Source organism: Lepidochelys olivacea (assembly GCF_965140295.1).
Source record: "Lepidochelys olivacea isolate rLepOli2 genome assembly, chromosome: 10".
Lineage (NCBI taxonomy): Eukaryota > Metazoa > Chordata > Testudines > Cheloniidae > Lepidochelys > Lepidochelys olivacea.
In genome coordinates, this window is record NC_140420.1 from 79,633,683 (window position 1) to 79,648,934 (window position 15,252).

At 41.9% G+C, this 15,252-nt stretch overlaps 1 protein-coding gene across 1 annotated transcript in view; it reads right to left on the reverse strand.

Annotated features, from left to right (window-relative positions):
* MEGF11 (multiple EGF like domains 11) overlaps positions 1-15,252 on the reverse strand; it is a 382,058-nt gene that overhangs the window by 262,035 nt on the left and 104,771 nt on the right. The window contains exons 3-5 of the mRNA XM_084641366.1: positions 10,254-10,377; positions 6,553-6,654; positions 4,788-4,888 (exon numbers count right to left, since the gene is read on the reverse strand). Coding sequence (XP_084497492.1) covers positions 4,788-4,888; positions 6,553-6,654; positions 10,254-10,369 — 319 coding nt within the window. The 5' untranslated portion in view covers positions 10,370-10,377. The remainder of the gene's footprint in view (positions 1-4,787; positions 4,889-6,552; positions 6,655-10,253; positions 10,378-15,252) is intronic.

The window sequence follows — 15,252 nt, forward strand, 5'->3', positions numbered from 1 at the left end:
ATTTCTAAAAAACCGACTTCTATAAATTCGACCTAATTTCGTAGTGTAGACATACCCTTAGAAAATATACTTTAAGTTACAGGACTGCTGGCCAAGAGAAATTTAAAATCACAGGCCAACATTTAAGATTTTAATGATCCACGGGCCGGGGGGGGGAGGAAATCAACAAATCTGACATGATACAACCAACTGCTATGACTATTCAGGAAGTTCAAACTGCTGATTCAGAGTTTTCCTCAACTGTCCGACTTTTACACTGATCACAGACACCACTATTTTTCATTTCATCATAAGAACCCTTGACTGCTGTGTCAGTGCGTTGTTGCATCACATGCATCAAACTGCAAGTACTGGAATTCATCCAGATGGCAGGAAGCTTTAGAATTGTTACTTCTACTGCACAGATGTTTCACAATCAGGCCAGATGGCGCCAACAATATTTTCATATAATTTTTTTTTTAAATAAAATGACACCATATATGCAATATTGTAAACCCAGCATAATGCTAAGGTATGAATTGTCACACGAGTAGAATACAAAATTATATATGGCAATTTGTCGCTGATATTATTTAAAATATTAGTTATGGAATATACTATTTAAAAATCATGATAAAAACCCGTTTCCAAAACTCACTCATACATAATACCACCTTATCTTACTATTGTAATAACTGTCAGGAACCCAGATGTGGGTGGTCAGGCCTAGTAGCTGGAACTGGAATCAGATCTAGTGATCAGAGCAGGAGCAAGAAACTGAAGCCAGGGGTCACAGCCAGTAATCAGAGCCAAAGGGTCTGAGCCAAAGTCAGGAACCAAAGCCAGGACTCCAGTAGGGAAGCAGGGCTGGAACAGACTGGGCAGGAGCAGGGCTGGAAGAAGGCTGGGAACAAGGCAAGCACAGAAGAAATCGTAGCTGTGGGCATAAGCATTGAGCAACCAGAGATTAGTTGCGGCCGTTGGGCTTAAGAGACTTCTTGACTTCCTCTAGTGAATCAGGCAGGCCCTGCTGTGCTCATAGGCTGCCCCCAGACCTGGCAAGCGCAGCTCCCCGTCCTCTGTCTGATGGGAATGTCATTCTTCATTGCTCGAAAGAGAATTCAAAGGTTGCAACTTGAGCTGGCAACTGACAGAACCACAAACATCCTCATGTGCCTCAACGGACCGTGATGGAGCACCACTCTGGCTGACAGAGTAGAGATTCCACCAGTGAAATCCACAGTTTCTCTATCAAGACTGCTAGGAAGGGGGCCAATCAGTCGTAATACTGACAATAGTTTTGTAACACAAATAATTGCCCACGGGAGGCAAGCTAAGATCACCTAGCTTCATCCCAGAGAGCACCACCACGACACAACCAGGTTCAGACACGACTGACCTGGGTCAGGTTTGAACCAACAACCTCAAGCTAAAGAACTCCATTTGCCATTATCGAACCTCTGAGCCATCCAGTCACATTGCATAGGGATAGATATGAGAAAGTGAATGGAAACAGAATACTAGCCTTGAAAATTAAAAATAAAAAGCCATCTGGTAATTGAAATACTCCATAACCCAAAATATGAAGAAAAAGTGAATTTCCATTGTCCTGTCCCCTTTGACTTTTTTTCCTGCCAAGGATCAATATACAAGGGTTGGGGTGGTGGGGAGAATATGGTGCTTTCTGCCTTCCCCTACACTTTTGTAATGCCTGGATCTCTGCCCCTTGTGCTACCTAGGACAAATTTCTCCTGTGGATGCTTTATATAAATCTGATCTGCAAGAAAAGATTAAAAGGGACAGACTGAAGAAAGCACTGGTCTCCCAGACAAAAAGCAGTCCATTTAGTGAATTAGGGGCTCTTTCCACCTGCCGCACTTTTTAAAGGGAAATCCTCAATTACGCTCTGCTCAAAGGGCAAAACAACAAAAGACCCATGTAACGTTCTTTTTTAAAGCAGTAGGAAGCATTCAAAGCTGCTTTATTTACCACAGATGCTAATCTAGTTGGTACAATTTAAAAATCCTTCCTGAAGGGCATTTGAACCCTTGTTGTTTCAAAAAAAGATTCTGTAGTTTATGCACTTGCTTCGCCAAAAGCTTCCCTTAGCAAACAAAGTATACTAAATCATAGTTGCTCTAATCTACTACCCGGAGGATGCAGTTTGTCTTCAGAGGCAGCTCACTGGAAAGCTCTGTCACGTATAAATATATGTAGAGAGGGGGATATCATTTTGTACAACTCCCAGACTGGTAGGGACCATTTTTAAGACACCAATGGGGGAAAAAAGTGTGCACTTTTCATGTCTGATTGTTTTGTTTTTTAATCTTGCCTAGTGAGGCAATAAAAGCAAATGCCACAAAGACAAACTCCTCCCTCAAAGTTAAATTCCCAAAGCTATATGGTAAGATGCTGAAGTAGGTTAATTCTCTAGCCTTTCACCTCTGGACGTGAGTCGCATCCATCTTAGGTCACCAATAAAATGAGATTGATGGGCTCAATGCACTTCCTAATAAACATTCCTCTATAATGGAAAAGCAGCACTCTGCTCAGTACAATTCAGCCCCAATGGCACTCTCTGTTGAAAAATTACCAGTATTTAACTAGCGAGGGGTCATATAAGTTGTAACCAAACGATTCAGCCAGAGTTTCGTGAGCAGGAACGTCACAAAGCAGCTGCCGATGTTAGTCCAACTCCTTAGCAACAAGGTCAATCCTTTGATTTATTGTATCCCAAATTCATCACTAACAAAATGATCCCAGCCACAGAGGCCAGCTTGCACTCCTGCTGAAGGCAATGGGAGTTTTCTTGGGGACTTCAAGGAACTAAAGATGAGAACCTAGCAGAGACAGGACACTGAATTAGCAATTAGTGTTACACTGCACTCTGAACTGTTCTATGCATTTTACAGACATGTAAAAAGACTGGTCCCTGTCCCAAAGAGATCTCACTCCAACTAGACAATGCAGAATTGGGTGGACTTACAATTCAAAAAAGAAAAGTATCTGACCCCCTCCCTATCTACCACTTTTCATAGTGCATCATCATCACTGACATGAGAAGGGTGAAAAAAGGCACCACCGAACGAAAGGCAGAGCCAAGCATCTCTGGATTACTTGAGTAGTTAAGACTAAGCAAGCTAGATTATATCAGTGCTAATTCACACTGGAAATACCAACACAACAGGTGAGAAAAAAGAATCTGACATTCCTCTTTAAAGGGACAACAAACAAGAGGGGAAAAGGATCGAATAACAGAAAAGCCTTCTCTCCTGCTTTTAATCCAAGAAAGAGCCAGAAATAGAGAGTTTAACTCAGCCTTCAGCAGCCTAAGCATGTCATTGTTAATTACAAAGCTATTTAACTTTTGCAAGAAATAAAGGCTGCTATTAATGAAAGAAGACCCAATTAGCCTTTAATCTACACACTGTTTTTTAATCAAACTTTCTTTTGATCATCATACACACTGTGGGATATAGTCTCCCCTCGCCACATGCCATCTACTCCCACTAATCCTAATGAAATAGATTTTAAAGGACTGGCTGAGTGAAGCAATGTGGAGATGCATCTCTTCTGCAGTGGCTGGAGCTTCATTTCCCCAGTGGGACCCGGGATCTGTGTCGTTTGGAGGGTGAATCCAGTCTCCAGACTATTCCCCCTCCTCTCATTAAGGCAGCATTGGAAGGGAATTCAATGAGATTAATTTCTCAGTGACCCCTGATCTCTTCTTGGGAATTCTGCCATGGGAGGGAGCAGGATACTTTAAGCCTCTAGGAGAGAGAGGGTCCAGTGACAGTAGCAGGGTAGTGATCACCATGTTTAAAAAAAACACACACACACAACAGAAAGTGGCAGGATGGTTAAAGACAACAAAGACGGGGTGGTGGATGAGACGGGGAAGAGATGGGAAGGACCTAAGTTGTCTTCAGTGTTGAAAAGGGTGTATTTTGCACTTCAGGGAAACCAATGCACATAAATGAGTGAGAGCTATCCCTTGGTAAAACATAGTGAAGACCGGGCACTTCAGTTTTAATGTGAGATAAACTCACTGAGATTAACCCCTGGAAGGTGTATAGAGCTGTATACCTCCTGGTAAAACTGATGTGCCTGGACTTCTGTGTTTTTACCTTGGGATAGCTCGGATAGATTCATGCACATTAGTTACTCTGAAATTTAAAAAAATACAGCTTTTTTAACAGTGAAAATAAAGACCACACAATCTGCTCTAGCTAAGTCACTCTCCTAGAACAAGAGGGGAATTCCCTTTGGTGGGTTCTGTGATGACTGCAGTTAAGGATCAGTGAAGAACCTGATCTTTAGAGTGGAAATAGCTCTTGAAAATGAATATGGACAAAACCAGTGTGGGACATGACACATTAGAAAGAGAAAGAACCAGGTAGACAAATGTTATACCAGAAAGATACACTGTGCTATCATGCCCTGATATTTTGGTTGGAAACTCAGAGTATTACTATTTTTTAAAGTAATGTGGCAAACATCTGGCACCTAACACTAATGCAAACTATCTGAGATTTAGGCATGTGCTTAAAGTTAAGTGTGTGCTGAAGTACTGTCCTGAACTGGAATGATTTCCTGAATCAGGGCCTCAGACTGTAAAGATCTGACCTTCAGAGATGCTGAGCACCCACAATTCTAACTGAAGTTGAAGGAGCGGTGGATGCTCAGTAGCTCTGAAATCAGCCCTCAAATTTATTGATTACTATTGTATTAGCATCTTTGATTTTTCTGCACCTTCTGGGTGAAGATATTTTTTAATTGTAATGTATGAATCCAAATGGTATACATACGTATGCAGAAGTCTCCACTTTCATAATATCCAGGGCAGCACTGAGATCTTCGCCGATACATTGTTCTTAGTCCTCTTCGATATGCTGTTTTATAACTTATTCTAAATTGCAAGACAGAAAGCCATTTGACAGTATTGGAAATCAATGCCTACGGTTGGAATTATATTTGTGTTAAATTATAGCAAGGAGAGCATTCAATAATTACTTTAAAATGCATGAAGGCTTTTGATATTAAAAAAACACCATTAAAAAATCAATATGTATTTTGAAACTTGCAATAGAACATGTATTATAAACACAGTATTCGCAACTATCAGTCTACATAGCCCTTCTTGGTACTACTATCTGAGAACATTGTCACAGAACTAAAGAGAGGTCAAGCAGCTTTTTCAAGAATAACCATTCTTCTGTGTTTCAGCAAGGTCAGCTATCAGCGATGGGATCAACACAATCTTCTATGGAAACTACCTTTTCAGTATGCCACACAAGGATCTATTGCGAGGCAAGCTGTATCTCTAGTTCGTTACAGTAGATGGGGAAATTAACCCCCAACGTGTATTGTCTCCACTCGGTAATTATTCCCAGACTTCACTCCCTTGCAAGATGGCGTAACACTGCAATCAAGAAAGCACCGTAAGGCAGCTTTCCCGATCAGCAGCCGCTAATGCAAAAAAAAAAAAAAAAAAAGCCACAATAGGAGTTTTAGCTTTGTCCATGCAGCAGAGAGGACAATACTTTGGAAAATGTACTTTGGCTCTGCCTTTGATGTTCTTTCTATTCGACAAGTCAACCCCACCTAGTCTGCTATACTCCAGCCAAAACAATAGTCTTGGCATGAGCAGTTCAACTTCTGTGGCCAATTCTGGGCACCAGACCACAGAAACTAAAATGGAGTTCCAAACCTACAAGGTGTTGAGCGCCCTCAGTTGCCACTGAGTCAATGGGAATCGAGACCAATTAGTAGCTGCTGGCAGGAGGAGACCCCACAAGAGGATCAATTGAGCTGGGTGTTTATTTAAATGGCTTTCTACTGGGAGCCAAGCTGCCAATAGCTGATTTCACACCACCCAGGAGAATCTGATCAGATGGCAACACCTTTCACTCCATGCTAGAGATGGAGATGGGTCCCAAACTCCAAAGTTATGGGAACTTCAACTTCAGATTTGGCTGCAAACTTTGTAGCTTGGTCCCATTTCTAGTCATCACCAACCTGACCCACATTCAAAATAACAGTCTAAAAGAGAAAGAAAGACTCTGACACATTCCAAGCCATTTGGTTCCATCTTGCACAAGGCAATCGAACTACTTTATGTAGCTCAGTGGTTCTCAAACTTTTGTACTGGTGACCCCTTTCACATAGCAAGCCTTTGAGTGCGACCCCCCTTATAAATGAAGAACACTTTTTTATATATTTAACACCATTATAAATGCTGGAGGCAAAGCGGGGTTTGGGGTGGAGGCTGACAGCTCGCGACCCCCCATGTAATAACCTTGCAATCCCCTGAGGGCTCCCAGTCTGAGAACCCCTAATGTAGCTGGATCAAAGTTCAGGAGAGAGTCACTGTCCCTCTCCTGGCTTCCTAAATTGCCCTGAACTCTGGATTTCTCAGTGCAAAGTCTTCTGAAATACATATCATTAGTCAGGAGGATTTTGTTGCAGAAAAGCCTGTGTTTCCTTTGGTATGAGGAAGGTAACACAAAGGTGTGGGTATACGGGGAGATGAAAAGGCAAAATAGATTAAAATATCTTGGTAACAGCACTTACCGATGTCTAGTGCACTTGAACCAGTTCAGTATATCAGTACATCTCGTATAATAGATCTGATCGAAAGGGTGAGCATAAGATTCCTGCACTGTCACGGCATAGCTAGGAACAGACAATGAAAAAGAGGGAAAGGCAGTTCTTTACAACGTGAAAGAAAAACTCTGCTTCCTTGACCTGCACCCACACCTAATTCCAGCCTGAGAAATAACTAAATCAACAGCCTTGGGAACTATGGGCCTGATCCAAAGCCCAAAGACATCGTCCTCCTTTTCCTCCCCACTTTCACCTAGAGGCAGAATCCCTCCTAGAGCTTCTGCTCCCAGCTCGGACCATTGCATATAAGGCACAACTTAGACATTTATGAAGTATTTCCAACTGATTTAAAAATCCACTTCTTTCGGAGTTAAGAATAAATGTTCCCCAAAAATGCATTACGTGTTTTAAAAGCTGGGAAGGGCAACAGGTACACACTTTACTTTTTCTAAAACAAAACTTATGTAGAGCAAAATGGTTTGGCTTAGAAGATCTAAAAAAATGCTCCATGTCTTTAAATCATAATCAGGGGTCTTCCTATTAGGACTGTTAATTTTTGCTTGCATACCAAAATGCTAATGTGAGCACATACTAACTTAATGCTGCTGAGTTTTACCAGCATGGTGGGATTCTTACATTTCATTTTATGATGAAGGAGCATCATTACTTCAACAAATATTGGGAGCACCAATCAAACTGGGGATAATTTATAAAGGGTCTCAAGGGTGTTTATTTTTAAACTGCACAAATTTAATCCTATGTAATTTGTAGCAGAAATAACCTGGGAACTAATTGCAGATCATAAAATTATGAGTTAAGTGCTGTCTGGGCATGGTAAGGTTTTGAGATTTGGACAGAATGTGATATCTTTTACAGACCTGAACAGATTGCAATGTGCAGAAATTGGGTAAACTGGTTAAAAATTACAAAGACCGAAGACATTGGTAAGATGTCAGCAGTCATCCCCCATCCCTACATATTACTTATTTTGTGCAATAGGTACTACTTTACTATTATTAATTATATTTATTTAGTTGAGGCTGGTATTTTCAAGAGTTTAAGTGACTTAGAAGCACAAATCCCATTGATGTGGGAGTGAGAGGTATGGCATCCTTGAAGAACCTTACTGAATTAAGTTTTAAGCATCTTTGGAGTCCATTGTATTAAATGCAAAGGTTATGTATTATTGTGGGCTGGGACTGCATGCAACTTCTCTAGCAGGGCAGATGGGATTTGAACCCTGGGAAATGCTATAAACTTGAAAGAACTACACTGAACAATGGGCCAGACAAAAATGGACTTTTGGGACCAACAGTGTCCAATGTTAGCCTGGGGAATCTCTAGGGGGAGGTGAATGCAAATTTCCCACCTCTAGTAATGCAAAAACCCAGACTTTTGAAGCTGCACCCTAAGGAGAGGGCCACTGTCACTCTTATAACCTGAAGATTAAAGGCCAAGATGTGTAAAGGAAAGACTAACCTATTCATGGGTAAAGAACCCTTGGTGGGGTGTGAAGGACTGACTCCGACCAGAGCCCTTGTTGGAGTTGGGGTGATCTCTGGTAAGCTTATCAGCATGTGTGTAGGTTCTTTTATTGTTTTCAGTACATTTTCTCTGAAAGGCTTTCACCTTAAGAATAAAGGTACTTGCTTATAAAGAGCCATGTGGTAATTTTTAATGGCTGGCAATTCCAGCTGTTCATAAGCCTTCGCAGAGAAAGCAAAGTGCAGACTCTTCAGGCAGTCTGACTTGCTGGGGACAACTCACTGTAAGCAGGGTACTTGGCAGCCTGGAAAAATCCCAGTCAGAAGTGTGTGTGGGGGGGAAAGACGTGGGTTTCTACCCAAGATAGGTGACAGCTGAGGAATTGGGAGCCTAGGGTTGGGTGTCCTTAAGGGAACAAGGAGGGGAAATACTGGGGCAGTTTGTTGAATTGTGACACAGTGCTCCTAGATCACTTAAATGCTTTCAAAAATTCTACCCATAGCCTCCTAGGTGCGCGTGTTGCCAGACAGTCAAACACAAAGCTGAGAATCGTGCACCCTAAGGACCGGATCCTGCACAGATCTTCCCTGCACCCTGGCTTTGCTCACTGCAGAACCTGGACCTATGAGCTAAATCCTGCAAGCCCTTAATTAAATCAGTGGTCTTGATCACGCAAGCAATCCCATTGTACTCAATGGGACTGCTTGCATGATTAAAGGCTTCAGAACTGCACTCTTAATAACCAACAATGTCAAAATATTTGCCTGGAGAGTTGACTCCCATTGAAGTCAGTTGATTGGGCGATTAATACATTGATCTACCGGTCGTATTTCCCTACTACCTGGGCAGCCCGGGCTTTCACAAGACAATCACTTTTGTTCTCTGTATAACAACTTGCTGGAGGTTTTTGTTGGTGGTGGGTTTTTTATTTACATTGCTCGTTATTAATGTAAAGCAATAACATTCACGAATCTTTATTATTATTTTATGATCTTATTGGTTACCCAGCCTTACACCAACTTAATCTTTTTCGGTTGATTTATTAACATCAAAGTAACACAGTCGTCTTGGTCAGTACAAACAATCAATTTCGCTATTTAATTTTTGTTTCCCCTTCACTGGGCCTCTAGGTTGCTGACTTTCTTCACACAAAATCAATATTTTATTCCTGTGCTCTGAATGCATCTCCCAAACCAGGACTGCAAAATACCATTTCTGCACATGAACATGCTTCTCTTTGCAGCTGCATTTGTCCTGTAAGCCACTTCACGCTCTAACAAAAACCTCCAAAAATCAAACCATAATGAACTTCAGAAATGCCACTGTGCGACATAGGCATATTTACTCTGGTTACAGGATCCATGCTTGCTGTAGTATGAGCTACGGAGAAATGTTAGGGCCCCATTCACTCCTACGTTGGAATAACACACGTAACTGGGATGGAAGCTCCCTGAGTTAAACCTAAAAGTGCAGCAACTTTAGTATCTGTGGTCTCTGCAAATGGACCCCTGCATCCATATGGAGCCCCACTGAAGGCAAAAGGGCTCCATGCAGACACAAGAGCCCACCTGCACAGACCCAGTTATGGGATGAGAGCCTATCACTATAACAAAGATGTGTTGTGAGCAAAACTATCCTAATTCACAATTGGGGTCTCTAGCGCACAGAGCTCTCTAGTCTAGAGGTCTGTGTTGCATATTCTGCCTTCGTCTCACATGCAGGACTTTCACTGATGTCGATGGGAATTCCGCAGGTGAAACTAAGAAGTTCAGAATGCACAATACAAACCTGCACATTGTACCAACAAAGGATCAATACTTAGTGCCAACGCTGGCAAGCACTGCGCTCAGCCACCTGCCTGGAAATCTGCACCCCGTAATTGAAGAGGGAGAGAGACTGAAACCCTGAATGCACGGAGAGAGCTCCTGTACACGAAGGAGCATTCCAGAGCAGGACAGAAGATAAGTAGTATGGTACTATGTTCCCTCATGCATAGCCCTGGCGCTGATTATTTTGGATGCTCTGAATCCAGACAGGTGCTCACTAATGTTGCCTCTGCAGCATAGATCAGTGTCTGTTCATGCAGGGTGGTGACAGAATTTGACTCCAGGTGATAATTCTGCCTTTACAGTGAACAAATCTGAACTGGCTATCTAACAAAGAAGACACTGCTTATACATTACCTTTCCCAGTGACTACAAACATTGGGATCATCTGGATTTAAGGACAGAGTCGTTTTCAGCAAGAAAGACAGGGTAAGCACTTTTAGAATCCACCACAACAGTATGCAGACCACCATCCTTGTTTCTAGAGGAAGAGAACAAAACAATGTTCATTAATAGATCTCTATGAAAGAACATCTGCTTAATATTTCCCAACGCTAGGCCTGAACTTCAGCACAAACTCATTTTGATCCCCTTCCTCACACTCACAATGAACTGTAAACAATATTTCTAAGTGACAGTTATTTATTATCATGGTGTGGACAGAAAGGTTTATGAGTAGAAATATTAATAAATAAAATACTGACATCATAATAAAGTCAGTAAGTGGCCTATGCCTCATATTTTGCTACAATCTAGACGAGTCAATATTCAGAACTGAGCAATCAGGGATGTATTTACTGGAGAGCTCTGGAAAAAAACAGATGAGACTCACCAAATAATTTCTTAAAGAAACTATATTAACATGCTTATAACCCGAACTAATTTATAGATTTACTGGAAAATTCTCAGAAAATTTATCCTCTAATCAGAGCCATTGCCGTAAATCTGTGCGGGATACATTTTATTATTCATATATGTTTGAAGAGGATTTAACTTCTGCTTTAAGTGAAAATCTCAACACAACCTTAATAGTGGGGCTGATACCTGCAAAAAGGCAATCAGCCCACCATTAAGGATGCAGTGAGGAGGCATGTCCTAAAGTTATGAATCTAAGCAGATTTCAGTAGGTTTGAGCTTAAATTTGAGGGTGAAGCTACCCAAGATATCAATACCCATGATTCTCCCTAAGAAGATTTTTGATACCAAAGATCATTAAGGCTGCTTTCACAAATAAAGTAAATAATTGAGCCATTAAAATAATCTATACTCCTATCAGCCCAGGGGTGAAACCCACTCCCATTACTTTTAATGGGATTTACATGTATCAGAGTAGACTAGATCTCAAAGACATATGCTTATTACATGACTGAGGGAAAATCAATTCACTTTTCAGCTTTTATTAAGAGGCGTCCATTTAGAGTGACAGAGGTCAGCTGATTGCACCATGTCCTGCTAATGATGAAATAAATGATAGCCATGTTGAACGTCTGCAGTAGAAATGCCAGAACTCATTTGGTTTGGATTCTTCGCCATCTAATCGATGTTATAAGGATATTTGTACTGATGAAGATTTCTACATAGATCAATATAAATTGAATACACTGTATCTGTCAGTGTTGTGGTCACGGAGGTTAACTGAAAATCACCTAGGGCCAAATTCCTCTTATCTTATTCATGAGAGCAGCTTTCAAAGAGACTACGAAAATGAGCAAGCTAAGTAGGATATGATTCCATAGGCTCCGCTGTAACCTCTTCACACTCCTTGCATCAACTGTCTCAACCCCAACTGGCCTGGGAAAAGGCTTTGCAGACCTCTTCTTTACATCGAGGCTGCATACTTCGATCTACTAATCTAGACTTCTCAAAACGACTACCAATGGAAAGCTGGGATGGAAAACTTGGGGCTAATATGTCACACTGCATCCAACGATGCAGTCTCTTAAGGAAATAAAGTATTAAAACTCAGTGAACAATAAAATTCCAATTTCCATTTCAGGCATTTAACATAAATATGTCCTCCTCTAATACAGCGCTGTAATCAACATGGTTCCATAACTTAACCTCAGACACTTCCAGCAGGCTTCCCCTAGCAACAGAACAGATCTCCCTTCTGCTATCTACAAAACACATGGCTCTCATTACATTACCTCACTGCAGGGACTGGCATAAAGACCACATTAAGGGGTTGATCCTGCCCAGCACAGATGTTGCGTTGAGCATATAAGCACAAAGTAAAATGAACAAGAGAGGGATAAGCAGGGAAAGCTGATCCCATATTGGGGCCTGATCCAGAGCCCAGAGAACAAGATGGAAAGAATCCCATTGATTTCAGTGGGCTTGGGATCAGGCCCTTGCTGTGAGGCTCCAAAGCTATTCCTGTCTGGTCGCTCTAGTAAAGAGAGGAACGCATAGCAAAGTCAGCATGCTAACGAATGAAGAATGCACTTAAGCCTGTCTCTATTCAGGCTTGCCCATTTCCCACCCACACCTGCTCCAAAGCTTATTGAAATCCATGGAAAGACTCTCCTGTCCTGCACTCAAGAGATGAAGGGAGCTGGTCATGAGAAGATCTCAGTCTTACTTCCTCAGTGCAGAGTGTTTAACCAGAACTGCCCCCACACCCTGCCTGGGCATGGAGGAAAACACCATTGACCTCCCAGCTGCTCACCTGCAAGGGCTTGTACAATAAAGGCCTACCCATGCCGGTGTTTAAAAGTTTGCTGAGAGCAGCTTAACATTTCTTCCTACAGAACAGTATGTCATCTGGAAACGTAATGTGCCTCAGAAATGCACAATGTAATATAAGGGTGGTTCTTTAACAAGAATATCTACAAAGATGCACCCAGTATATTGCACTGATTAGCTACTATTTGAATAATTTTCAAGAACAGAGGACCAGCTCTAGTGATCACTATTTTTATCAGTTGCAATTTACCCCATGTAGATTTGCTTTGGCTTTGATAAAAAGTAATGTTGTATAAAGAGTTTTAAAGGAAAGACAAGGTCTAAACAAAAGAAACAGTCAAAGGAAGTACAGAGCAAACCCACTGAAGTAAAGGCAATCTTCCAGGGGATTTTTTAAATTTTTTAATCAACACAATTTTTCCACAGTTTGCTAGATTCTCAGCAACACTAAGGTATGTGTTTCTCATTAAATTAATGAAGGACAGAAGAATAATCTTCACTCATCTATCCACAACAGCCGTGTTAAATCCAGTAACTCTCCTAATGCTCAGTTAGATTCCTAAAGTGATAAAATGCCAATGGTTTTTCTAACTCAAACACCTAAATTATCACTACTTGTAATGCAAAATAGCACTTGGAACAAGGAGGGATTTTAGAATGTATTGCAAGAAAGATTCAAAACACTTTTCTGAACTTTTAATACTGTTTTATTATTTGTTTATAAGTACACTGCTTTCTGCAAGGAATTTCCCCAATCTTTTAAATCAGATTATAGATCAGAAATATGCAACTCTCCAAATACAGCAGAATCCTCATTTATCCAGAGTGGCTCTTACCCTAACGTTTATGAAAATTTTACTTTCATCCCATTGGATAGAAAAGATCTCTCTAAGGCCAGATTTTTATTCTAATTCTTGTAATATAAACTCTCTAAAATTAGGATCACATATTAAAAACTATCACCCAAACAGAACTAAGACAACGACCTGCTATGCTATGCTTTTTAACTATATTTTCATTGTTCAGTATAATATACGCCACATCCTTGTGCTCCTTTAATGCCCTGGGTACACTGCTTAAGGAGGATGCGACACCCTTCTAAGGGAAAGGAGCACACTGACCACAATTTTATTAAAGACATAACTAATCGATATGAGTGTAGACAGTACTCACAGCAAAGGGCAAGTGCAGCCAGGCTCCTAACTGTTGGCAGCTCCTTGAGCTTAATGAGAAAGTGCAGGGACTTCTCATGGTTCGTAGATGGACCCAGACTACTAGTCTGCACAGCCCTGGCCATCTGACCCAGACCAGCATGTCTGACAATGTCCTACAGCTACAGCAGACACCAGGCCAAAACCTGGCAGCCCATAAAGTGGGTTTTTTGAGGTAATCCATCCCCCAACAGATTAAGGGCCAAACTGAAAGGTATTTAGGTGCCTAGTGGGATTTAGAAAAGCTCCTAAGTCCCACTGATTTCAGGTCCTTTTGTAAACCCCGCTCTGCACCTTTAAGGATCTAAATACCTTCGTATGTCTGGCCCTACCTTCCCCACCTGCAGAATGACCAAAGGCAGTAAGAACTGAGGGCAGGAACACAGCTATTAAGCCATAGGCTGTGTTGAGGCACTTGCATTGTAGGGAGCCCTTCATTGCTGGAGGGAAGAGGGAGCACTGATGCAGGAAGCAGTTCCTCCCTCTCCACTCTTCTGGTGGACGTGGAGGCAAGTGAGCCCTTGTGCTGCATCTCCCCTTGTGCTTTGGGAGTCCAAGGACTGGCCTGGTACCTGGCCTCAGTGCTGCATGCAAGCCTGAGCACAATCTGACCCTCAGAAACTAGTCCTCTTGTGAAGGCTAACTGCCCTCAGCCTGAGAGCAGACAAAGCTGTGATCTTTGTCATGCAGGGTGGTAGAAATGAAACCATCTCACCAGGCTGCCCATGCACTCTAGGAAACGCAGTGGGTTATTGCCGGTCACCACTCATATCAGCATCCCAAATACATCAGATGCCAGACAGAGCCCGAAAGCCACAGCTAAAAACCTCAGTCTGGTCCAGCTCAAAGCAGGGAAAATGAGGAACAATAGGGAGAGAATTTCAACAAGGGAGGGAATTTCAAAGATTCCCATTTGTGCCTTTCCAAATCTCCCCACACAAGGCTCAGTCCTACAAGCCAGCCAATCAGTGGGTTCTTTGGTTGCACTCCTGGCCCACAATCAGATGGCCCACCATCAGGGACGGTTGTGACTGGCTGGCCAACATGGAGCCCCAGAGGCTTGCTCTGGGAGTTAAAGGTGCTCAAGGCTAGGCATGATCTGGCAAAATAGGGGTCCTTGCTGTCCAAAAGGTTCATGGTATAATTTTTCCCATGGTGTTGCTCTCTGTTAATCCCAATGGATTGAGTCATGTGTCTGTTACACATCAAGCCATTTTCACATACCAGGCTCTTTTTAGAATTAATTTAATGACCTAAGCTATAGTCCCGACACAGGACTATTCATCCTGCACCCTGAAACCCACTCCGCTGGTTTCATCATAGCAGAATGGTAATGCATTCTCACTGTTAAATCACTAATCTTAGCTACAGAAAACCTACTAAGTGGCAAGCCATTGATTTATTTGTCTGAGAGTTCGTTTTGCAAAATGCTTCGTTGGTGAAACGTGGTTGGTTTTGCA